Here is a 27,701-nt window from a genome sequence, read left to right on the forward strand (position 1 = left end):
CAAGATTCCCACTCTCCCCCACTTCCCATTTTAAGAGACCTTTTGAAATGGAAAATGCGCATAATTTGTTGAAAATTTTATATTTCCAATTAGGCACGCCCTCTAGTGGTGGACCCAAAATTTTAAAAATAATTTTCTCGTGTTTTTCGAGGCCACTTTTGTTATATCTTTGTTTTTCCTTGAAGCTGTAATATAATCCGTTCCTGAGATATGTTCGACGGCTATTCTTAATTGCTCATCTGGTACAATGTGTTTTTTTTATTTCAATTTTAAGACTGCAAAAATTCATAGCCTACTCTGTAGAATTCACTCCAAAATATTATGCTTACAAATTACGAACTTCAGGAAATGAACACTTGGAAAAAAGTACGAATTTCTTGAAAAAATATATTTATATAATTTTCCTATTCACAAAATTATTGTTCATATACTCAATTCTTTATCATTTTTATTTTGTTCTGCGATGGCTATTAAACTTTTGGCCGTAGCTTTACCAGTTTTCATAACAAGGGAGTGGAACACCCCGAATTTATTAAGTAACAACGTGTATGGATGATCAAATTCTACACAACTTCCAGCATCCATAACTAATACTCTATCAGAGTCCATTATGGTATGTAATCTATGAGCAATTGTTAATACTGTACAATCCGCGAATTTTTTTCTGATTGTCTTTTGGATTAAACCGTCTGTATGTGGATCTACGTTCGCTGTAGCTTCATCCAGTACTAAAATTTTATTATTTCTAATTATAGCTCTTGCTAAACATAGCAATTGTCTTTGACCAACACTGAAATTCGAACCTCCCTCGGCCATTTTGCTGTCCAAACCACAAGGTAATTCCTCGACGGCGTGTTTCAGTTCCACCTCTTCTAGGGCATTCCAAAGGATCTAAAAAAAATCAACAGTTTTAAAAGATTAACTCGAGTAAGATGATATATTTTTATATTTAATTTAGAATTAGTCATCTAGGCATGACATTTCGAAATTACCCTAAAATTACCGACACTTATCAGTATGAATCAGTATTCGTTCAAAGATTCTAACTGAAATTTGAGCCATTTTGGACGCTCATTTCTGTTTGTCAATTGTATTAGTGAGTGGCTAGGAAGATTTTTTTAAATGTGAAGAATAGAGTATCCGACAATCATTACCTCTTTCACAGCTACTGAAATCTCCAAAGTTTTGTGTACTTAGGGCTAACGACGTTTTTCGTTTATTTGATATTGCCACCAAATGATATATTGAATATTATTCGTATTATTTTAAACCTTTCCTTGTATCATATCTTAAGCATTCTTTTCTTAGACCGACCCAAAGAAAGAACTGGAGCAGGTTGTAGATTATTCAACGCAAGTAAAAGGAAATACCAAAATCAATAGAAACAGAAATATATAGAAATGTAGCCATACCCATATTGACATACAAATCAGAGACATTGACACTCAAACAGAAACAAAAAAGCAAAAATCAAGGTACAGAAATGAGATTTTTAAGAAAAATAGAGAATAAATCCAAACACGACAAAACAAAGAATAACATTATAAAATTTGAACATATAATCAATTCAAATGAAAATCGAAAAAGGGCAAGTAAGATCGTTTGTCCATATTATGAGAACGATCATGGAAAATATATGGAATAATAATGGAAAAATAGAAGATAAAGAATGAGCTGGACAGAAGCAATTAAGATAGCAGGGGAAAATCGAGGAATAAGATAGCAGTAAATAAAACAAGACAACCAGAATAGGTGAAAATGGAAACTGCCGTAGAAAAAAAAGCCTACCTTTAACTCAAATCTACCATGCGTTTCACCTGGGAAGGTAGAGAAACTTCAGGATTAAGTAAATAAATTTTGCTTATTGGTTAAATATATAGACAATAATGGAAATATGTCGAAGAATAAGTATGCGATGTCCATTGTATTAGAAAATACACAATCTATACATCATATGTTTCAAGTTTGAAGACGCAAAGTTGTTTAGTATTTGTAAACGTGGAAAAGAATAGTCATCGTTATGTGATACAATTCATTTATTTGGAAAGCCTTAGCCCAACCAATATGAAAGCTGAGATAGATTCTACTCTGGATGAAACTGTAAAATATTGGGTAGCAAATTTAAACCAGGCCGTTCGACCTGTAAAGACCAGTATCGCAGTGGTCGATCTAATGAGGTGACGACTCCAGAAATCCACAAAGCTGTATTGGATGATCGTCGACTGAAACTACGCGTGCTAGCAGACATAATAGGCATTTCAAAAAATTAATATTAACTGAAAATTTAGACATGAGAAAGCTGTGCGCAAGATGGGTTCCGTGTTAGCTCGCAATGGAACAAAAACAGCGTCGTGAAGATGATTCCATCGAGTATTTGACAATATTTTACAGAAATAGAGCCGAATTTTGGCACCGTTTATAACAATGGATGAAACGTGGGCTCATCACTTCACACCCAAAACAAAAGACCAATCAAAACAATGGACTGAAAAGGGAGAACCGACTCCAAAGAAGGCAAAGACTGTTCCAACTACAGGCAAGTTCATCGCGTCGGTTTTAAGGATGAGTGTGAGTTGCAGCGTTTGAGTAAAGAATTCGAGCATTTGGATAAGAAGAAAGTGTTGTTTCATCAAGACAATGCATCATGCACTAGCATCTGATATTGCAATGGCCAAAATTAATAAATTGAAGTTTGAATTCGCTAGATTTAACCCAATCGGACTTGAAAAAATGGCTTGGTGGTCAAAGATTTCCCAAAAACAATAAAAGGTGATTACGATGGAAAATAAATATTTTTTTTCAAAATTTTTGTGTTTTCTTTGTTGGTCCAGAAACTTCTGGGACCATCCTCGTATATTTCAAAAAATTATTAGTTGAATTATATTTTGTAGAGCATTTGAATTGTCTCTCTGTGAAAATACAGATTTTTAGTGAGTCTCGAAGCATACCTCAGATAACTGAACAATCTCCAAACATTGTTAAGTTAATGGAAATGTTGAATCTTAAATTTTGTTCAAGATATTTTTGATATATTGCGATAGTTCTTTGGAATAAAAGTGAAGTATAATTAAGATATTCTTGGTGATTCATATTTTTTTGTGTGACAACCGTTTCAACAATCCATGATTCTAGCACGGAAGTCGATAAAATTAATGGAAATTCGACAAAGACGACGAATAGTAACGATAGATTCTGTGGAGGCATAACACACCTAATTTGTTTCACCATCCGCCGTCACATCGCTAAACATTAGGAAAAACGATTTTTCCAAGCCTTCTTAAAAAAATATTAGAATTATGCATATCATTTGCAAAATATTCGGTGGACAATCTGAACCAAATAAAAATATAATAAGAAATAATGATAAAACTTACCTCGTCGTTATATTCATCAAAAGGATCTAGATTTTTTCTTAAAGTTCCTGAAAACAACACAGGCTCTTGTGGAATAATGGAAATCTTCGATCTCAATTCCTTCAAAGCTATAGTTTTGCTATCAATTCCGTCGATTTCTATTTTCCCATCGATTTCAGCTAAACGAAACAACGCTTGTATTAAAGACGTTTTTCCCGCCCCAGTTCTTCCAACTATACCAATCTTCTCTTTTGGATTTATAACGAAATTGAGATTTTTTAATACAAACGGATCTTGTGGACCGTATCTCAATGACGTGTTCACAAATTCTATTTTTCCTTTCCCTGGCCAAGATTTCGCAGGAATATTATTTGGATAGTCTTGCTCCTGTTTCAAATCTGCATATTCTTGTACTCGTTCGACAGATGTCATTTGATTTTCAAATTCACTCCATTGACGCATACCCCATTGGAACATACCCGTTAAAGCCATAGCTTGGGTAAGTGCTAAACCCATATTGCCTCCAAATTGTTCTATAAAATAATTACAAATAACTCAAAGAACACATTTCAATATTCATTTTAACCCTCATTTTAAAAATAGTTTTTGTTGAAAAATTTATTGATAGTCATCCATAGTATGAGTGTTCTATTTACTCAATATTCTAAAACAGGCATGCAATACTAAGTTTAAAGAGACTCATTCAAGATAAAAAAAATCGGGACCTGCAAATAGACATTGGTAGTTAACCATAAAATTTGTCAAGAATCACTAAAAACGGCTCTGAAGATAAGTGAACATCGAGGCAAACCAGCTCCTACGCAACACCAACCTAGAGTTAAGATTGAAGAGGACAAAGCCTTTTGAGTTGATTAATCAAGTGCTGGTATTTTAAAAAATTCTTATTTACAATGACAAGAAAGGATTTATCGGTTCAACTTCTTTGTTAATTTCTACAGACGAATTCACAGTGTACGAGGATATATTGAAAAATTCTCAGCCTACTATAGAATCAAACAAAATTTCAATGTCAAAATATTTCATTACTCAACATATTCTCCTCTTAATTGGATACATTTATTACAGCGAAACTGCAACGTTTCTAGACCTTTAAAAAAATGTTTTTTCTTGCTCTGCAAACCAGACCTCCACAGCTTTTATTACCTCCTCGTTGGAAGAAAATTTAAGACTTTTAAAATTTTTTTCGATTGAGGGAAGAGATGATAGTCCGACGGAGCCAAATCTGGTGATAAAGGGGGGTGTTCTAGTAGTTCAAACCCTAAATCACGAATTTTTTGCATGGCAACATGAGACACGTGTGCAGGGGCGTTGTCCTGCAAAACCAAAACACCTTTGGATATCTTTCCGCGTCTTTTCCTTTTAATTTTTTTCCGTAGAGTGGTTAGTAATTTCGAATAGTAATCTCCAATTATTTTTCCACAGTTATTCAGAAAATCAATCATGATTACTCCATGGCAATCCCAAAAAGCGGAAGCAAGAACTTTTCCAGCAGATTTTAAGACACGAAACTTCTTAGGTCTTGGAGAACCAGAGTGTCGCCATTCCATCGATTGTTGCTTTGTTTCTTAATCGTAGAAATGTACCGAAGCCTCATCCATAGTGGCAATTCGGTTTAAGGAGTTTACATCGTTTTCAAATCGAGCACAGATCGAACGCGATGCTTCTACCCTTGCACGCTTTTGGTCAACATTCAAACGTTTGGGGATCCATTTTGCAGCAATTTTTCTCATGTCCAAATAGACGTGAACTATATGATGAACGCATTCGTATGATATATTCAGTGTTTCAGATGTCCGTTTTAGTCCAATTCGACGGTCTGATAAAATCATGTCATGAGCTGGATCGATATTTTAGGGGACTGACACAGAAACTGGCCTTCCCGATCGGTCATCATCTTTAATGGAAAATATCAATACATTCTCGTACGAAAAGATAATACTTTCTTTTCCCTTTCGAATTTGATTTTTTCACCAAATTATAAAGGGTTATGAGGAAGTTTACATAATTTTACCATATGTAGAGTCCCTTAGAGAGGGTTTGATGTGGTTACTGAAAAGGGTAACTTACTCTTCTTTAATTTGTGAAATTGGCCATATCTTTTAATTGGCTATAGTACAGCTCATTTGATTTTTCAAATTTTTTCATCTTGCAGTTCACTACTATCAAGCATTTGAGTGGTATTAGCTAAACTTATATATTCCAGGACCAGCTTTGGAAAAATCAATTTAGAGATTCGTATTGAATATTGCACCCTGTATAATATTTATTTAAATGCAATAAATACTTTCGAAACTACATAAATAAACAATACAAACAAGCGATAAAGTTGTTACGTGTTTAATTATTTTTTAGTGAACGATTAAATCTTATCAAACGTATCACATAATAAGGTATTGATTAGTTGCCACAAAAATTATTTAGTTGTCTCACTGACAGTAAAAAGTAATGAAAATACATCTCTCAGATAACAACGTTCGCGTTAGCAGAGAATATTTTAACGTCAAAATTAACAATTCTTAATATAAATTATTGTGATTGGTTGTCATGGGTCAATTGCTGAAAAAATCGAAATATTTTATCATGTCATTAGAAGTTATTAACTCAGATTACTAGTCGCGCAATTCGAGATTAGCGTAGATGAACTATTTCTTTTGTTAAAGCCGTTTTTAAAAGCTTCAAACTTATAAGAGTAATGTAGGTACTTCTTCTGGGGCAATTGAAGTACAACTATTTGCTCATCCCTACAATAATTGATTTTAAAGGAAAAGTATTTTTAGTTTTTTGGAATAAATAATAAGGATATCGCAAATGTGATTCTATTCGTTGTGAAAAGTTCTATCGGAATCTGCAATCTTTCGATTAATAACTCTAATAAACAAAATACAAAAAACTTAAGGTGTGCGTCTATTTGAGAGCCTGAGACCTGTCCAGTGTTACTCTGAGAGAAGATTATCTAGATTGTCTCGCGAGTATCTCGAGAGTAACTTGCATGTGTGTTTTCTGAGAGTTCTCTCAGAACTATGTCCACTATGCATTTGCTAACAGACTTAGAAAACGTGAAATGTTGTCTAAAAGAAGACTTGCAGCTGCACTAGGGGTTAATATTATTTTAAAAAGGAAAATGAAAGTGGATAGATCGCTGGCAAAATTTATGTGCCGGATCTATTCTATTAGAGAACTCGAAATTGAAGATTCTTCAACAATTTAGGAGTTTTTGTGGACTTACAAGCTGATGGTAATGTATAAATGTGTATTTTTATAAATAACGATACTTATGTACAGGGTCCTTCACGACGAGCTGAATCGATATGTATATGAGAAAGTACTGCGACTAGTATTCTGAAAATTTGCTTGCATGGGTTTTCCGAAATGCTCGTTTCAACTAAAATAATTTCAGTTTTCTGAAACTTCCGGTTATACCCTAAATGGACCCAAACTTCGTTATTTTAAACGGAATGATATGGTTTTTATTAAATTTTTGGAATCTGAATAAAATTTCAAAATAACTTCATGAAAGACATCGTATGCCTAAAGTCCATCATTTTTTAATTATTTCACATTTTCGAAATTTTTGGACACATGCAGCCCTCTACTAAAAAAATTATATTTCTAAATTTAAGTTAGGTCTAATAATTTTGTGATTTGGAGAAATATTTTCAGAAAATAGTGCCGAATTTCGCTATCTAAAAACTTGACTTTTTCAAATCGCAACCCCATCTTTCGCTTCGCCATTGGATTCTACGTTTTAAATTGAGTGAATTTTCTTGGTAAATTCATATATCTCAAATCAACGGTTTTTGTAGAAATTTGAAAAAACTGAAATCTCCATGGTTTTTAATTTAATTTCGAACATTTACTTTAGTTTAATTTTTAGTTTTGTTCTTCTCCTCTTAGTGCAGTGTTTTTGAATATTTTTTAATTGACTAAAGTATTTTATCAAGTTTCTACTAAAGTGAATATTCGAAATGAAATTACAAACCATGGAGATTTCAGTTTTTTGAAGTTTCTACAAAAACCGTTGATTCGAGATATATAGATTTACCAACGAATGGTGAAGAGAAAAATGGGAGTTTAGATAGCGGCATTCGGCACCATTTTTTGAACACTCTATATAAATTTTTGTCAAGGTTTCAACAGATTTTGAAAGCTGTAAGTGCCAAAAAAAATTAGACCTGACTCCATAAATCCATAAATGTTTGAAAGTTGGGGGCAACCATTTCGAACATTTACTTTAGTTTAATTTTTAGTTTTGTTCTTCTTCTCTTAGTGTAGTGTTTTTAAATATTTTTAACTGGCTAAAGTAGTTTAATTTTTGATACTTTAACTTTTGTTGTTCGCCATGGGCAGGTGACAATTGAAAACCATGAAAATTTCAGTTTTTTCAAGTTTCTACATGAACCGTTAATTTGAGATATATAAATGTACTAACGAAGTTTTTAGATAGCGAAATTCGACACCCTATATAAATTTTTATTAAGGTTTTCACAGATTTTGAAAGCTGTAACTGTTATTCGTCCAAATGCCAAAAATATTAGACTTGACTCACTTAAACTTAGAAATATAATTTTTTTAGTGGAGGGCTGCATGTGTCCAAAAATTTCAAAAATGTGAAATAAGTAAAAAATGGTGGACTTTAGGTATACTATACCTCACATAAAGTCTTATTAAAATTTTGCGTAGATTCCAAAAATTTAATAAAAATAATAGCATTTCGTTTAAAATAACGAAGTTCGGTTCCACTTCCGGTATAACCGGAAGTTACAGAAAACAGAAATTATTTTAGCTGAAACGAGCATTTCGGAAAACCCATGTAAGCAAATTTTCAAAACACTAGTCGCAGTACTTTTGTAACAATTTTTTGACAATAAAGCATTTCTCTCTGGCTCTATTTTTCAAAAAAATATTGTAAACTGGCCTATAAATATCAAACTTCGTTGAACTTTTGATATACAGGGTGTTTCTAAATTAATGAGGTCGTATATAATTAAGATCTTTTTTCAACAAACTACTTAAGAATGTAAATTATGATTTTCAAAAGTTATTTCTTAATTAACTTGACAATCGAAAGATAAAAATATTCATTTTAAACAATTAAAATTGAGAAATTTTTCATTCATTCAATTTAATTTTGTAATAGTTATAAAAAGTCATAATCCCAAATTAATAAATTTTCATGAACATTTATCGCAAGTACATATTGCGTTAAAAATGCTCCAGGAAGTTTGAAATTCATAGGTCAATTATTTATACCTTTCATCCCAGTATTTATTCCAATTACCTATAATTTTGTTATTCACTTTGGTTTTCTTCTGTATATTGAAATTTTATTCTATTTATATCTCTATTTAGTTATTTTAATGTTTATTTGTTAGTTTTGACAAGCTTTTGTCTACAAATTGTAACAATTTTTTGGCAATGTAAGTACATAAATTAAATTTTAATGAATAAAGCTTATACCTTCCTTCATTAAACAACATTAACTTTATTAAAAGCACTTTCTTAATAGCGCTTTGTGCGCGTGCGTAGTTCAGATATGTTAGAAATAAAGTTGATCTCATTAAAATTGCCATTCCGATAATTCCCTAACATTTACAACTTCTTCTATACAAAGTTTATCCAAGACTTAGTTATTCCACAAAATAAAAAAAAACATATTTTGATCCTTTAAACCGTCGTATAAACAATTTCGCCAAAATATAAGAACTTGTTTTTCCATAGTAGCTCTTTACTGGCGTACTGAACAAGAAAATAATTGTGACATCCACATTTTCATTTTCTTTTGAAAAAAAATCTACTTCGACTGGACTATAATGATCGGAACATAGAAATCCTTCGTTTTAGTCATTTCAAAAAAGGTTTTATCATCAAATAGTTTTCAAAATATCTTACCACTTTTGATAAACAGCAATGCAGCTAGTACTAATGCGATATAAATAACGCAAACGAAATCCAACCAAAAACCAAAAGTTCTATTGGCACCTACGAATAAGAAATAAGCGGAAGTGTTGATATTTTGGAAATTGTCGAACTCTTTTTTGAGTATATCCTGTGCTTGGAAAGCTCTAATTGTGGTTAATCCTTGTAAAGAAGCCGATAAATGCGTAAATATTGGACTTCTAGCTGTAACAAAGAAATAAAATTGTAAACTACCACATGTTGTTTATTTCTGATTTCATATTTGTTTAGAAGTCGCTCAGCGCTATATTTTTTATTAAAAACAACTATCCTAGAATATTCTAGATTTTCCATTAGTTACTTTCGAATTTCAATTTTTAATAACGAATGTCAGGAGGTAGGCGAATATTCTTGATAATTAAATAACCTATGAAGAATATATAGAAATATATTTCATATTTCATAAATACGCGCGGCACTCATACCAAATTAAGAAATGAAAAATAATGTGTATTCCCCGTATAAAATTCGGTAAACATTTAACAAACCATCAGTCTACGTGGACTCATCATCTCCACTGTTTACCAATGAAAACATCGAATTGTAAACATGAATGCATTTCTATTGGCCGAGGCTGTCAGAAGGCGTTTGTACACAATTTCTTCGAAATATTCCTACCAGACAGTCTGCGATAAGCAGTGGGGTCGTTTGGTGAGATTCATTTAATTCATATATTTCTTTAAATAAATAAAAATATGGCGTTCTTTAGACTATGGGCAAATGAAGACAATGAAATTAAACAGTGTAGTGAGAATAAACACAGGTATTAATTTAATAATAAATATTTACATACACAAACACATCAAGTTATTTTAAATATATTCGAATGGTTAAAAAATGAAAATGTTCAGTAATATGATAATGTAATTGAAATTCCGTTATTCAGAAAAAAAACGGATGGATGGGGTACAAAAAGGGCTCGGTTCACGCCTGGTTCCCTGTTTAAACCAAACGCCCTTACAGCGAGATACATTTTTCTCGTTTATTCACGTTTTATAGTTTAATATTTAGTTGTAGCAAGTTAACGAGGTACAATAATGATTTTTTTTCTAAGTTCCAGGTAGGACTACAATTAAGTGCATCTGTCTAAATAATGGCGTCCAATTAATAATGATTCGATTGCCTTTTAACGAATTCTTTTCACATAAAATATAAATATTTTTAAAAGTATTTATAAAAATAATAAATTCATGAAATGAGGTATCTACGCCTATCGTAGATCAAACAAAATTGTAGGCAAGGGTTTTTATATAAGTTTTTATAATCTGCAATTGATATTGGAAGAACTACTCGTATATACTCTCAAACAACCGTATCAGATTAATTTAGTATATATTTTTTTTCTTCTTCGGAATCCACATATTATGACTAGAAGAAGCATTGATTTGTTACAATGCACCATAATATACCATACCGAAAATACTGAAATATATTATTTATTATTTATAGGAGAAACTTTCCTTTTTTTTTTCGAAAAAGTGAGCTGTGACCAGTGGCGGCGCAAGACCTAAACTTTATGTGGGCAAGGTACATTTCGCGAGGCCCTCTTCTGATGGTGCAAGAAGGACGAAATATAAAATAAAAAATCACCTGTTGAACAGTTTTTTATTTATCAAGAAAAAAACTTAATTTTTACTTATACTTCTTTGGAACATCAAACAAAAATGGAAAAAAAGATATAATTAAAGAAACAGAAATGTTCTACTTTTGATTTTACTGAATTTGTTAATGATTGTAACTAGTATCACTGCTAATACTGCATAGAATTTTTTTTACAGTTAATCGAAAGCTTATTTACGATATTGATCCCCTGTAGGCAGATACAGAAGGTAGTGCTCTAGATACTCTAAACTAAGAACATACTTTTTCAAATTTATTTCCGGATGTGAGGCGCGAGGCCCATAGCACCGCGAGGCCATGGGTACCTCTGCCTGTGACCTCTTATTCTTTTTTGTTATAACTTTAGAAATGATTGGAATATAATAACAAGATTTAGCGAGAAATCTTCATTTCATTCACTTGGCATTTGGAGCAAAACATAAAGTTTATAAAACATCATGGTACCATCAAAGGCATGTGTTATCTGATTATAGACCTTTTATAAAAATTATAAAACGTCGATCTATGTTTGAAAATATACATTTATTTTCGTGAGGACAGTTTGGAGGGTAAATTATTAATTTAGGTAGTTGTCTCAATAATATCACATATAGGAACTGTCGTTTAGCAGTTTATGAGAAATCTGATGAAAACTTTGAACACGTTTCAGACATATAAAAGCAATAAAATCTAACAGATAAGTTTTAAGAATTAATAGACCATTTAATAAAAGCTAGCTTAGAAAATGAAATTGATACGACTGGAAACATGACTTTTCAAAAAGTTATATCTTTCAATACCTAGCTCCACCACATTACTCTCTCCTAGGTAGACAGTAGCTGATTGAAAGATTTCCTGGCAGATAATTTAGTCGAGTAGAATCAATATAATGACCACTACGATTGCCCGACTAAGCGCCTCTAGAGTTCTTTATATGGAAATATCAAAAATCAAGTCTTCATAAAACACAGTCTTGATATTTCAGATTTCAGGAAAGGAATAATAACTGCATGTATAGAACTTCAAGTAGAAGTTTGTAATTTGAAGATATTATATTCTAAATTGACAACCTGTATAATTGTAGTTATTAGAATATGAAACTTACTAACAGATTCGATTCTTTTCACGTCTCTGCTGGTTTCGACGAAAATTACCCTCATGATATAAAACAATACTGCAATTAATATAGTCGGAATTAGAATCCATAATGTAAGGCTTCCAATCACCAGACATGTTGAAGCTACATATAAACCAATCTAAAAAAAATAAATTAATACTCAATTTTCTGCAGATAAAAAAATATTCATGAAAATATGGGGTGGTATAAATTTTCCATCAACAGATTGTCTAAAAATGATTGAGATATTCTCACCTCAATTTCAGTACTTTCAAACGCTTAGTTTCTGTTTGTCAATCGTATAAGTCAAGTAAAAATTAGTATCGAGCTGTCATTAACGAGGAGTTATACAGTTTATCGAGTGTCGAAACTTGAAAATGTGGGATGGGATGTTTTTACGGGATATTATATTTTTGGGGATTTTATAACTTCAAATATCGATATATAACTTGACAGAATATCGATTGAAATGTTAGAAAATATGATTATGGTTCGATCCACACTGCAACGGAATAATGAAATTATTTAATGTCAATATTTATGATTTTGAAAAATCAGAAGCTGAAGACAAGGTTTCTTTTCGATAATTTATGAATGAAGTATTTAAAAAAATGATGTTGCTGAATGAAATTATTTATTGATTGTTTGAAATTTATTATTTGTTTAATGATATTTCATTATTATTAATGTTATTTACTTGAAAGTATTTATTTATTTATTTCATAAATAATAAAATTTTGTAGGGGGAATTCCTTGTAGTTGTGGGGATTTCAGGGGTTTTTGAATGGGACTTTAGAGAGATAAATTTTTGAGAGTTTGGAACTATTTTTTGAATTCCTAAAATGATCTGGGAAACTTCAAAACATATTTAAATAATCCAATCTGGAAAATGAATAGAAAAGCTCTAGAATGTTTTGAGTTGGTCATAAATTGCTGACTATAATCTAATACAGATTTGATTAGTATTAAATAACGTGACTGCGTACCTAGAGGGCGTCCTAGACGGGTGAGGTAAAAAACGAATAATGCATTGGGTATCTAGATATCTTGTCTATGCACGTCCCAAAACACGATTTCGTCACTATTATAGTATTTGTGCAGTAGCGGTTTAAAACGAACGTGTTTTTTTCTCGTACCGAAAACCAAGTTTTACGAAAACCAGGAGTAACGTATCAATCTCAAATTTCTCGTTAAATTGAAAAAACTCCGACTAATTTAAATTGTTGCAAAAAGCCTATGGGGACAATTCTCTATCCCGTGCGCGTGTTTTTGAGTGGTGTAAGCGCTTTAGTGAGTGCCTATAGAGGAAATCAACATTCAAGGCAACGTGATGACTGAATGAGTTCCAGAGGGTCAGACTATCGACCAGACTTACTATTTGTCAGTTTTAGTAACACTGCGAGATCGAGTTCGTAAAAAACGGCCTGATTTTGCACCAGGACAACGCAACTGCCCATAACGCGCTATCTGTGAAGCAGAATTTATAATAAAACCCTTTTTCATAACCAGTCTCATTATTTAATAGCCAGACCTCGTATATACAATAGCAAAACGATTTGCAATGAAAATTTTAAGCTGGATGAAATTAAATCAGAAGATTTGTATTTTTACAATTGATCAGATATTTTAGTCAAGATATTTTGACACAATAATCCTCATGTTTTTGTTGTGGCTGTTTCTGTCTTAAACAAGCTGCTTATTCGAATATAGTGCCTTGGAGTGATATCAACCCGGAGTAGTGGGATTTTGAATCTAACAAAAAACAACATTTGTCAAATTATAGGCAACATCATAGTCGATATGGTGGATGTAAAACTTTGTAAATCTATTCCAATACCTAGACTGCTATAGAGTTTTGTGGGGTTCCGAGACACACTGCAGTGTAGTAAAATGAAATATCAGACAGACTTGCTAGACTAGGGGCTAATAACCCTTTGTTTGACCTGACGCCTTCTATGGAATCAAATACAGAGCAATAGAGAAAACAGAATATTAGTAACAATCTATAGGGGTTGAGACAGGCATAGGAATGCTATAATCAAAGAAGGTCAGTAGATGTAATAAGCCGCATAGATATAAGAAAATCGAGGAATGTGAAATAGATAGGTAGCGAAATCAATGAGTGCGAAAGAGAGCGTGACATCGCAGTGACGCAGCGTGACTACACAGTGGCACCGCCGTTTTTATTCCCGCCATTGTTAATACACGTAGCACCATCTGTTCGATAATAGCCACATGGCACTGCCATTCTTCTATTTAATTTTTAATAAAAATTTTAGTTCGAAATAGGAATCTAGCCCTCGATTTCCAGTTGCGCCTTCTCGACGTCGACGAAGGTTTTTTTTGGTAATCCCAGTTTGGCGATGCTTTCGTGCAAGGACTTAGGCATGACGCCGGTTGCTGACATAATAACTGGGACTATTGTTGGTCAGTTTCTGGTGGATGATGTTACACACTTAGTTATGCCGATGTAGATAGTCGGTATCAGCTAAAATACTACAAGCAGATGTTATATGTTGAATTGTCTCTGATATTTGTTGTCACTTTATCAGATTGTGTGTTCGGATTCTTAATAACATTTTTCTTGTAGTTATTCGTGTTAATAACTTGGTCCTGGATAGCTATCATGAAACTATCATCGATCTCTGGAAAGAGATTGCCGCTAGTAAGCCATCTGTTTGAAGCTTCTTTGTCAATCTGCGGCTGGTTGAGGTCGTGATGATGTCTACCGTGTAGTACCTTTCACGATACTATAATCGAGTCAAATTTTGGCGATGCGAGGTTGAGGAATGAGTAATCCTTCTCCGCATTTTATATAATCCGGTATAGTGTTGAGGTTCCTGATTCCCTGTGAAAATCAGAAACCCCATTTACGTGATTTCATTACCTGTCGAGAGTGCAGGTTGAGAAGGTCGATCAAGCCTCTCCCACCCTCTTTTTGAGGTAATGTTGTTTTAATAGTGGAGGATTTGAGTGGTGGTTGTTGCAGAGCAGATTCTGCTAGGTAGAGAAAGAAACCTTTATCCACATTCTATCGAGATTACCAAACCCCAAAGTAGTACATGTGGGGGCGTATTAAATAGCTAGAGCCATCCTACAGATCAGCTGTAAGCACTGAACATCTCCAATGCCACAGCAAGGAAAAGGGTCACAATAGATCGCATTATATAAGACATGCATATAAGCATTAGTTTTCCTATTGTTGAATTTGAAATAAACAAGCTGTGTCCCATGCATTACTCGGTTTTTATTGTAAAATTGTTTATATTTCGACACAGCATTATTCTATGAAGTATGAAATTAACCAATGGAATAAACATCCGATTTAACATATGTTATTGGAGAAAGAAATGAAAAAGTCAACACAACGAACTGTATTGAGTAGTAACAGTTCATAATCAATAATATCTATCTATTATATTATTACCTGGACGGTATCTAGTATACTCATTGGTAAACTTTCATCCAAAGTACCAATATCTTTCGAAAATCTATTCAAAATTCTACCAGACGGATTGATATTGAAAAATCTCATCGGACTATAGACGATATTAACGAACATCTTATTATGCATTGTAGTTGAAGCTTTTAATGCCCATCGGTAGAATGAAAGCGATCTACTCAACACTATTACAAGTAAAATAATAACCAAAATTGCATAATATACGGCCGTAAGTTCGCTGGTAAAAAGTGGAGTCAACCACCAATTCTCGTATGTATTATCTTGTTTGGTGCGTGTGTCTATAGATCGGTGTGAGATTTCTTGAGAAATATTGGCTGATACTAAGTTGGTTTTATTTGAATCTAGTTGTTGGATGTTGACCCTAAAACGATGAAAGAATAATTATTTAGTTGTTAACTATTTTAATTGATTTGCGCAATTACGCAGTCGATAGAAATTGATGGATATGCTTAAATCTGTTCTCAAAAACATATGGTTGCTCAGAAAAAAGCGTCATCACATGAAAATGTCTAATTCAAGACAATTGAACATTTAAGATTTTTTATTGTTCATTGTTATGGGTAGAAATCACACAACGAATAACGTTTAACCGCCATTTTACATTTATATGAATAATATTTTAAAAATATAAGTATCAATTCAATATTAATTGAGAATGGTTTACATACCATAACTTCTAATTTAGTTCATTTTCGTGACATTATACTTCATTAACACATTGTGGTTTATATGCTTACGATATATTCTTTGCATATTAGGAATGCTATGTACATATACTGTGTTATATAGCAGAAAAAGCTACTTACCAATAAGTAACGAAATATTCCGTAGAACTATCAAGAACTTGACTGAAAACAAAAACTGTAGCTAGAAGTACAGCACTAAAAAAATTTCCTCCAGCTTTTATATAACTTTTATAAACGCGCCCATCAATTTTACCAGTACTTTGGTCTTCTTTTTGAAGTACTTGTATCTCATCGTTTACCATTTCTTTCGTAGAAAACGTTCTAGATAATTTTCTATTTTCTTCTTCTTCCTCTTCTATATCGGTTAGTAGTTTACTATAATTGGTACTAGCACTTTTCAAGTCTTTATACGAACCCGATATTTCGATTTTACCATCTTTCATCAGGTAAATATTTTTCAATTTCTTCAAATATTGTAATTGATGTGTAACTAGGATGACGCATTTACTTTTTAGATGTCCTTGTATACAACCGTCGAATAGCTGTTTACCGACGTGGGCGTCGACGGCAGAAAGAGGATCGTCAAGTAGATAAATATCTGCGTCTTTATAAACGGCTCTAGCTAAATTAATTCGAGCTTTTTGTCCTCCACTCAACGAAACTCCTCTGTCTCCTGCTAACGTCCTGTCGCCGTGCGGCAATAGAGCAAAATCTCTTTGTAAAGCACATACTCGGACCACTTCATCGTATTTTTTTTGTTCGAATGTTTCACCGAACAGAATATTTTGCCTGATACTTCCACCGAACAACCAAGGTTCTTGGGAAGCGTACGAAATAATTCCTTGTACGTCTACAGTGCCAGCTTCTAACTCCAATTCTTTCAAAATTACGTGTAGTAAAGTTGTTTTACCACTACCAACCGGCCCTACAATGGCCACAACGTTACCAGGTCTAGCTTCCATAGTTAAATCTTCTAAGTTATTTTCCGTCATTGATTTCAGCCATTTAGCTGATGCATTCTTTATGAATACACCAATATCTTTATGAATCGGTTTTAGTTCTAAAGATGGTTTTATACCGTTTTCTGATACCAATGTATTTTTATCAAAAAATGATACATATTCGGATTTAACTTCGTCGTACATCAAAAACTTTTCGACTCTTTTGGAAGACACGTACATTTCGGCTGCCAAAGAAATGGCAGTCGGCAAAAAATTGGTAACTGTGTAAAGAAGTCTGTAGTATGATGTTACAGTATAAGCGTATGTGGCAGTAAGAGTATTTCCTGTCATAACATATACCAAAATGCTAATAGCTATAGCACATCTGTTCAGCATGAGGATACAGGACATTAAAATTGATCTTATCACTGAAGTGTATCGGATATACTTCATTTCTTTCCTAAAAAATAAAGGAATCAATTATCAGTTGCTAAACGGATACAATTAAATGAATCAAATTATGTAACAGCGTAACTAAGTGCCAAATTGCTCAACAGATAGAGTGTATTGTAAGAAGTAGATTTATGAAATGATGTGAGGTGCATAAATAAATACATTATCAAAAATCCAAATCTACATATAATAGTTTTTATCTTGCATAAAATAAACCAAAGAAATAAAAATACTAGATAGATATAGAAGAAAGTGAACTTTTATTATTTCGTTGAAAAAATCGCTTATTACCATTTCTTTGATTATTACTGCATATTTTCTTCATATACTTGAAATTGAGTTTCTGATTGCAACTTGATCTATCTGATTCTGTATTTCGGTTAATCTGAATGACAGCTCATCTAGATTTCTACGAGGGTGCTACTTAAGTTTTGAGATTTTTTCTTTATGATTTTCTTTATTATGATCAACCAATTATCGAAGCATTTTTTCTATTCCGCTGGAGGTGCCTCCAAAACTTCTAATATAAAAGCATCAACTATTTCTTCGGATGTATAAAAACGTTAACCTCGCAATTTATTTTTGATCTGCAAGAATAAGAAAAAACCATTAGGTGCTAAGCAAGGACTGTACGGCATTTCAAAAACGTTTTTGTTTGAACTAATGTGTGAGAGCTCGCATTGTCATCGCAGAGAATGATTCGTCTTCTACGACTAGTTTCCCTGATTATTTCGAACATTTCTGGCAAACAAATGCTAGTGTACCAATCAGAATTGACCTTCTACGTTGCTCCAATTTGCTTCGAAGTGCTTCTTTCATAAACAACTTTCGTTGTCATCGAAAACATCGAAACTCATAGAAAATCATCGCATGCTCACGAATGGATGTTTCAAGTATCTGTAAACAACTTGAATAGCACTCGTATAACACGTTCTGAGTACGTGCACCATTGAAAATGTTAAACTTCATAATGGGAAAGTCAGATTTGACATAATCAAATCAGTGTTGTCATTTCTCAAAACTCTAGTAGCAGCCCTCGTATCCGTATTTATTAAGTTTATTTTGAAACTTTTAAGGTTAACACTAATGGTAAAAGGATCATCAATGTTTAGTGTCCAGTAATGGACGCCAATTATCGTTTTCAGAGACCGATTGTAGTGATTGAAGTGATATTAGAAATTGTCCTCAGTATTAATATAAAATTAATTTTGTCTGTATCTTCGTAAGTACCTTATGTAACAATTATTTAGTCTATCTAAATATTTCTTGGGAGTGCTGGACATATAACTGATTATAGAATACCAAAAAAATACTTACATTCTAGCATATTCGACAAGTTTAGTGAAAGGATATTCCCATGTGTACATTTTGATTACTTGGATACCGGATATGATTTCATTCATCAGTCTTACCCTCTCATCAGTTCTATTGGCAGTTTGAAGTCTAAATTGGGAAGTTTTCTTTCCCAACCATGCTTAAAAATATAGATATTTAACTATATAACGAATTAAATTATATTATTTCGCTATTAAACATCAGTTACAATCCCTCAGAAAGTTCTAGTTAAGCTACTAGAAAAAAATAGTTTTGCTCAAATAAATAATATATTTATATTATATTTGTGATTAACATATCTAATTTTTTTCTTGTATAATTTAGTATATTATTAGTATAATGTATTTATACAAATGTAATTATGAGTAATGGGATGATTAAATTATTCCCGGCTTAAGCATATAAGAAACATAAGTCTGGACACCGGGCTGCACAGAATCGTCTCAACCTGGATTTACTAACACGTGGTCCGCGGATCCCTTAGGAGTCTCTGACCTTTTTTAAGGGGTCTGTGAGCACCTTTGAACAGAAGCTGCGGTTTCCAAGAGTTGACCCACTAATCTAGTGCCATACCAAGTTGATTGAGAGGTAGAGCACTGATTTAACTGCTTTATAACACTCCATGAAAACTAATGCACAAAGAATTATTGATAACTCACTAAAAGCTTATTTTTCGGTAAGTTATCGAGTGGCAAAGACAGGCAAAGCTCATAGCATTGTGGAAACCTTCATAAAACCATGTTTTAGCGTCTTTGTTTCTTGTATACTAGACAACGAGGCAGTAAAACTAATATCTTCAGAGCCACTCGATTATATATACGTTTAGAAATCCTGGCTTTACTTTTTGACTATAACACCAAACTAGCAGAGATTCTTGATGACGGAAACTGGTATCGTGTATTTGTCTATTTGGCAGATGTTTTCTCCTCATTGAACAGAATGGATATTTCAGTGCTGGCAAGAACTATAACAAAGGTCACTGCAAAGACAAAGTTCGAGCGTTCAAGCGTTCAATAAGAAGAAAATCACATTCACCGCATACAAAAAACCGAACATTATATCGTCGAATAAGACTTTAAAATCTACTTTCGATAGTGATGGTTTCTCACACTTTTGGATACGTTTGGAAATCAAAAAATTCTACCCTCCTATTGAAAAAGCAAAAGAAGTTGTCAAGTATTGAGTCCGACTTTTGAAAATTGTGTCTTCAGAAACAACTTCAACCTTCACATTAAGATACCGTTATTATTCTTACAGAATCATCTCTGATTAAGAAGAAAGCATTTTGTTTCGTCGACGAGCAGTGAATGTTTCCGGGCTATAACATTTGTAGGGATTTGTTTGTATTTTCTATAAATTATTGATTAAAATGTTTCTGTTTATATTGATATTTTTGTCCTGGAAATTAAAATGTTATCCAACGAATGTTGCTGCTCTCTGTAATATATTTCACTCAATTAGAAATATATATGTTTAAAAAGCCTTTGATGCCTTCGTTGTCTAATAATTTGAGCAAGTCAACAGGCACTAGATTTGGCACAACCCTTTTCTTATCTTTTGAGCTATTTATTGCTCTAGTAATCTCTTCTGTTGTAATTGATAGCCCAGACAAATCAACTTCCAGGTTATTCTTTAATTCATTCATGTTAAAATAGGTTGCGAATATATTGTTTCCAGATAGTTTTTCTCTGTTCGTTGTCCTGTACCATTTGACTTTGTTTATTCTGTATGTTTTCTATATATTCCAATTGTTCCAACATTTTTGGTATTTCGTATATCATCCTATTTTTCTTATTGATCTTATTCTTTTGTTGTATTTTCATGACTTGTACTTACCAATATTAAAAGCCGTTAACACTCTCATACAGAGTAGCAAATTTGGTAATCTATTAAAAAATATTAATAAAATATTATTAAAGTTCTACTTACATTGAAATGGTATGAATGATACTAATAATAAAGTTCCAGCCAAAGCGGGAACGCCAACGTTAGTATACAGTAAATACATGACGATGAGTATTTCAATTGGTCCGATGTAGATGTTATGGAAAAAATAAATTCCCATGTCAAATCGGGCTACGTCGTTGGATAGTAAATTTACCATTTGTCCAATTGTGGTTTCTACTAAAGCCGTTTTGCTTAATTTTAACGCTTTTCTGTAAATCAAAGAACAGCATGCGACTCTCATTTTCATACCTGAAAACAGAATGAAATTATAGAAAAATTAGAAAGTATCTTAATCAATTGGACCCAAAACTATTGGGCGCGTTCATTTTTTTGCTGGGACGCACTACTAAATTATAACACTTGTCAATAAAAGCTTTATTGCACTTGATATAAGATTGATATTGGATATATTAATTGTCATAATTTATAAATGGAACTATAAATTATTTCATAAGATGCGTGTTTTGGAATCTTGATTCTCATATTACATTACAAACATCGAAAAACATGAAATAAAATAACTAAATAGAGAAGAAAAAGTTAGAAATATATGTTATATTTCATTACAAAACCTTTTATCAGCTTTTCTTTTACAATTTTTTAGGAGACAATATATCTTTAAATACCTGCCATCATGTGATGATCCTACATTTTCCCCATCACTTTCAAATACTGATAGACGCACTCTATAATTGTAATTGAAATAATCTCCATCATTATCGAAAGCATTTACAAATCCTCACCCTAACTTGATATGTAATGATGGAAGTATGATTTTGTCTCTGCTCATTCTTATTACTATTACTACCACTGTATTAGGAGGTACACAATCTATACGGCATATGCTTCAAGTTTGAAGATGCTACGTTGCTTAGTATTTGTTTGGTAGCCATCATTAGTGAATGTTTTCAGAGAATTTGTAAATATGAAAGAAATTGGTCATCGTTATATGATACTGAACTAGATTCTACTTTGGGAGAGACTGCAGAGCAGAGTTTAAATGAGACCGTACGACCTGCGAAGTCCAGCATCGCGGTGGCCGACCAAATGAGGTGACGACTCCAGAAATCTAGAAGAAAATCCACGACTGGATGATCGTCGACTGACAACGTGGGTCTATCATTTCACACCGAAACAAAATAACAAAAGAACGAAAACAAAACAATGGACTGAAAAGGGAGAACCGACTCCAAAGAAGGCAAAGACTGTTACATCTGCAGGCAACTTCATGGCGTCGGTTTTTTCTGATGCGTGTAGGCTAATTTTCATTATCTATCAACGGCGAGAATTTTTCGGACTTATTGCAAAGTTTGAGCAAAAAAACAATCAAAAACGGCCGCATTTGACTAAGAAGAAAGTGTTGTTCTATCAAGACATCGCACCAGCTCACCGAATCGTTATTGCAATGGTCAAAATTAATAAATTAAATATTGAATTGTTACCTCGTGCATTCCATTCGCCAGATTTAGCTCTTTCGGATTATTTTCTTTTTCAGTTACATTGAAAAAAATATATTTTTTTTTCCTAAATTTTTGTCTTTTCTTTGTTGTGCCAAGTACTTCTTGGACCATCCTCGTATTATACTACCATCTCAGATAAACTGTTTCATTCAAATAAAGAAAAGTTTTTTTCAATTTGCGGTTTTATAATATAATTGACCTGACCCTAAATTCCGATAAAACTATCAGGTGTTTGAATACTGCATTTTCTCTTCGCTATCAAACTATCAAAACTATTACAACAATCGCATCTCTAGACCTAAAAATTCCTCGAAAGAAACTTGGTCTGTTAATAATAATTTCAGGAACAGAACTCTATTGACCTCGAACCATACGGACGTTAGGAATAATATTAGCTCTACAATGTCTTCTAGTCGTGATGTTCGTTCTTTCCTCGTTCCTTCTAAAAGAATCACTAACAGTCTCTTCATTAGACCTGTAGATAGATTTGAGCTAGTGCAAACCATACTCGGCATTAGAAACAAGATTTTCTGCAGCATTGATGGGTTATCAGCTAATTTATATCTAATCAATCCAGAAGTGATGATAAACGTTTTAGGTTCTCCTCTAGCTGTCTAAAAGCAGCTATAATTGTTCCTTTTTACGATAGTGGCGAAAAAAATAACACTAGTAAGTATCGTCCTATTGCATTATCATTAATCTTATCAAAAATAACTGAAAGATTAATGGAAAAGAGTTTATTGTCTTTTCCTTTTAAACATAAAATCTTGAAAGCTCGACAACTTTTGTTCCCCACTAAATAAATTCCCTAATGACGCTATATTTTATCTTCTTAATGAAATATATACCCCACTCAATAATAAATTTTATTCGTTTTTTTGTGATTTCGTTAAGGCATTCGATTCTGTTAATCATGAAATTTTTATTAACAAATTGGAGTATTATGGCATCCGAGGTGCTCCTTTAAAATGATTTATTTCTTACTTTGAATGTAAAAAACAACTGGTATGAACTAATGTTAAAGTTTCGAGTAATTTACCAGTTGGCAATAGTGCACATCAGGGTTCAGTTTTAGGTTCAATTCTTTTTTTGGTATTCATGAATCATGTCGCAGACTCAGGAATTAATAGTAAATTCACTTCATTTGCGGATGACACCAGTGTAACCTGGAATGGTCCAGATATACAAATTTTACATTCTACCATGGGCAAAAATCTCATTACTTTTGAGTCCTGGTCTGAAGCGAGCGGGTTTTGTTTAAACACTAAGAAAACTTCAGTTTTACAACCAATAAAACTCAGCCGTGACTTAATAGTTTCCAAGTTTCTTGGTATAAATATTGAGGGTGTCCTCAATGGTCTGTATATGCAAATACTTTGATGAAAAATTTATCCTCTGCTTGTTTTGCCATTAAATCTGTGTTTAAACAGCTCGAGTCTCGTACTGCTTCAACATCTTACTACTCATAGATGTTGAAATTTTGTTCAAAAATACAGTTTCAACTCTCCCCAGGTTTTTTATTTTAGAATCCGTGTGTTTGGTTCGCAATCACACTCATAATTCAACTGAGGGACTCTACTAGCAGAAAAAATTACCCATTTCTGATCTGGTAAAAAATTACAACACCATCAGTGCCGAAGAATTATTCAATCAGCTACCTTCAGAATTAAAAGTGGCAAATACTGTTTTCATTGTTGGGTAAATGATAACTTCATAAAAATTATTTTTCAAATGAATAAACAATAAAATTTGATGAAGAAAAGTTGATAAATATTGTACTGGAAGTACTTTTGAATTGTTCTCTACTTTTGATAGTGGCCATATAAACGCGACGAAAGACATTTGGCGATAATAAAGTTCTATGAAAAACGGATCCGAAAAACCTTTCAGAAAAGTGAAGACAATATCGAATTTCAATCGCCTAAGACTGTTTGGAACGTAAAGAAAGTGATTTTACATTTTTCAATAACAATATTACTAGGGAAACAAGTTGATGTTTGACTACGATATCGATACGGAGCGTCATCATTAACAGTGGCTACCACCAAACCAAACAAAGCTCGGATGAGCAAGTCGAAAGTGAAAACAAAGCTCGGTTGAGCAAGTGGAAACAATGTTCAACTGCTCAATTTACAGAAACGAGTTGGTCCATAAGGAGTTCGTTCTTCCTGGGCAGACTGGTAGCAGCCCTGGTAAATAAAAGCTGCTAAAAATTTGTAACGAACTCATCTACTAATATAGAACATTCATTTAGTTCTATTCTATGTTATCGAAGCTAAAGTTTGGAGGACTCGCCGGATATTTCTTGGAAGGTGTTCTTACTGTTATGTTTCTGTGACCAGTTTCTAAAGAGATGGTTTCTACGAAGACTTGATGAGAATATATAAAACGAGTCTCTAGCATCCGCAGAGAATCAGTGAACAATTTGCGATCATAGTGGACACATCGAGATAGTAACAAGTAAACTAAACGGTGTATATTCAAATATATAAAATTTTAAGTGTAAGTGTTAGTGAATAGTATGAATTTCGTAAGTAAGATACACCGTGTGAATAAATTCACTCGTTTTGCGAATGAAAGTATTTTAAATATATAATAAAAACATTACATTATATTTTATTATTCGTTTTTAATATCAGAGTAAAATTATCTAAGCAAATGTAATTACAAATAAGTGAAAAAAACTTACCTAATTGCATCAGCCTCAAATTAAAATTGTGTTGCATATTTGTTGAAACAAAAGAAGTAATTACGATCATAGCGGCATACATGTATACCTCGTTTTTGTCTTCATTGGCTCGATTTGCTTCGTAAACTTTAATGAGTTGTGTGATAAGAAACGGTTGAGATATCCTTAAATCGAAATATTTTATTTTAAATACATAACATTGACGAATATAAGTAGCTACCCAAATTTATAGAATTTTTTTATTGCCCTGAAGCTGAAGTCCTTAACAATTAAAAATAAAAAGTGAGGCGTATATTCAGAACTGAAACCACGCGTTTGTTTCTATGATTTCGATTTGATTTCTTCAAATCAAAGTTCAATTTCTACAAATTTCTGGACAGCATACAAGTAATTGGGATGTTTTCTTGGATAGGTATCGTTCAAAGTTTATAAGCGTCATCTGGTATTTGACAGAGAGCTAGCTAAATGAGGTTAGTCAATGATGTTCAACCATTTAATAAAAGTGAAATTTTTAGATCTGATAACAGTACCAAAAATGTTTCGGGCGCAAAAATAGTTTACTAACTAAGTAAAACACATTTTTTAAAAATTTCGATTTTATTCATCAAAGTAATCTCCATCAAGAGTTATAAAATCATTCCATAACTTCTCGATGCGGTACGTGAAGGAGGTTTTACCTTTTTCGTCAAAATAGGCTACAGACTTTCTTACGGGTGAGCATTTTTTGAGATCAGCAAATAGCAACTGGTGCCAGATCTGGACTATAAGGTAAATGAGGAAATAATTCGAAGTGTAATTTGTTCGATTTAACCATCGTTGTCATCGACACAGTGGTTTTTTCTTCGACATATGAGGCTGATATTTGCTTGATATTTGCATTTAAACGATCCAACAACGCTATGTAGTATTCGTGACGCAAAAAATCTGATTTAATACGTGCAAACATGACCAAAAACTGTTCTGAATCATGAACACGTTGTTAGTTTTGATCGACTTTGAGTAAACGCGGCACCCACTTTCAAAAAAGCTTTGTCAAATGCTCATGCATAATTGTAAACACACTGCCTTCTGAAATCTTTAAGGTCTTAGCTATCTGACGCAATTTCAATTTACGATGAGACATAACCAATTTGTGGACTTCTTTGATGTTGTCTGGAGTAACCATGTCAATTGGACGACCAGAACGTTCACCATCATCGGTGAACCATGTTTAAATTTGGTAAACCAATAACAAATGGTTCTTTTCGATAGAGCAAAGTCCGGATAAAACTTTTGAAGCCATTGCTAAGGTTGTACAGTATTTTTTTCATCGATAAGCAATAATAAATTAACACACGAAATTGTTTTCGAATGCATTGTTTTGAAAATAACAAAAGTAGCTTCACTTAAATGACTGTCACTTTTTTCTGACTAATCGAAATATCATCACTTGTTGAGTGATGTTATATGTTGGCCCTTCTAAACACGAAAATCGCCATAAATATCTCAGATTCGCTGTTGTTTTCGGGAAATCAGAACGCCTCCTTACTCATATGAGGTCTATTCCCTTCCCCCTCTGTGTATATTCTTTGTGATTTAGATGGAAGCATATTCCCCAGGATCAACTTTCAAATCGAAGCAGAAATTTCTTAAACTGCGTCAATTAGGCCTGGGAAATGATCATTAGAATGCGCTTTTGGTCTATAGTGAGCAAACACAACTCTCAAATGCGTAAATAGTTTGGGCATAATTCTTCAGTCATGAATGATCTTGTGGTTTTCGACAGTTCATACTTAAATTTAAGATAGACAAATGATAAAGAATATTTATAATTGGATAAGGGTTTTTTGTTTTTCAAAATATTCTCCATCAAGATCAATACACTTTTGCATGCGTTGGAATCAATTGTCGAAGCATTTTTCCCATTCCGATTGAGGTACCTTTAAAACATGTGATTTGAATGTATTTAAGTGTAGAAAAAGTTGTGCGTAATTTATTTTTGATCTGCAGATGAGAAGAAACTATTGGGTGCCAAACAAAGTCTGTATGGCAGATCAAATAGATGTTTGATATGTTGTGTGAGAGCTCTGATTGTTGTGGTGGAGAATCATTCGTCTTCGGCGAATGATTTTCTTGATTTTTACGAACACTTCTATCAAACAAATGCTGGTGTACCATTCAGATTTGACCATTCACGTTGCTACGATGGAACGATGGTGACATGCCCAGTTATTTCGTGAAAACAGTCGACCATATATTCATGCCTAAACAACTTTTTTTGAATTTGGCTCGTCTCGAAAGATCTATGACCTTTTTGTATCAATTGTCAAATTATGCGGTATTGAACGCGAACAAATCTTTTTGAAAGACAAATTTTCATGCAATTTCATGGTATGTTTCATGACGATCTTGCATTATCAGTTTACGTAAAGCATGTTCTGTCTGGTACAACAATCGATTTTGTACAATCCATACGAAATTCATCCTGTAGTGGACCGCGACCACGATTGAATTCAGAAAACCAGTAAAATACGGTGGCTCGAGATTGTATGTTTCATCACCAAAAGTTGAAGCGAGTTGGTTTAATCTACGTCGAAAGTCATAGAATTTAATTAAATTTGACCAAAATAATTGTACAAAGTATATGTAAACAATTCAAACAGCACTCGTATGACGTTCGCCATTTAAAATGTCAAACTTTAT

The 27,701-nt window shown here is 32.9% G+C and overlaps 1 protein-coding gene across 3 annotated transcripts in view; it reads right to left on the bottom strand.

Annotated features, from left to right (window-relative positions):
* Positions 1 to 373: 373 nt before the first annotated feature.
* The window catches only part of LOC130899408 (probable multidrug resistance-associated protein lethal(2)03659), a 66,522-nt gene continuing 39,194 nt past the window's right edge, over positions 374 to 27,701 (bottom strand). For all 3 annotated transcript variants that reach the window (XM_057809333.1, XM_057809334.1, XM_057809335.1), the window contains 9 exons: positions 25,020 to 25,183; positions 20,853 to 21,119; positions 18,906 to 19,062; positions 16,315 to 17,595; positions 15,473 to 15,869; positions 12,034 to 12,184; positions 9,264 to 9,494; positions 3,375 to 3,886; positions 374 to 891 (listed from right to left, as the gene is read on the bottom strand). In XM_057809333.1, coding sequence (XP_057665316.1) covers positions 424 to 891; positions 3,375 to 3,886; positions 9,264 to 9,494; positions 12,034 to 12,184; positions 15,473 to 15,869; positions 16,315 to 17,595; positions 18,906 to 19,062; positions 20,853 to 21,119; positions 25,020 to 25,183 — 3,628 coding nt within the window. In that variant the 3' untranslated portion in view covers positions 374 to 423. The remainder of the gene's footprint in view (positions 892 to 3,374; positions 3,887 to 9,263; positions 9,495 to 12,033; positions 12,185 to 15,472; positions 15,870 to 16,314; positions 17,596 to 18,905; positions 19,063 to 20,852; positions 21,120 to 25,019; positions 25,184 to 27,701) is intronic.

Source organism: Diorhabda carinulata, chromosome 11 (genome assembly GCF_026250575.1).
Source record: "Diorhabda carinulata isolate Delta chromosome 11, icDioCari1.1, whole genome shotgun sequence".
Taxonomy (NCBI): domain Eukaryota; kingdom Metazoa; phylum Arthropoda; class Insecta; order Coleoptera; family Chrysomelidae; genus Diorhabda; species Diorhabda carinulata.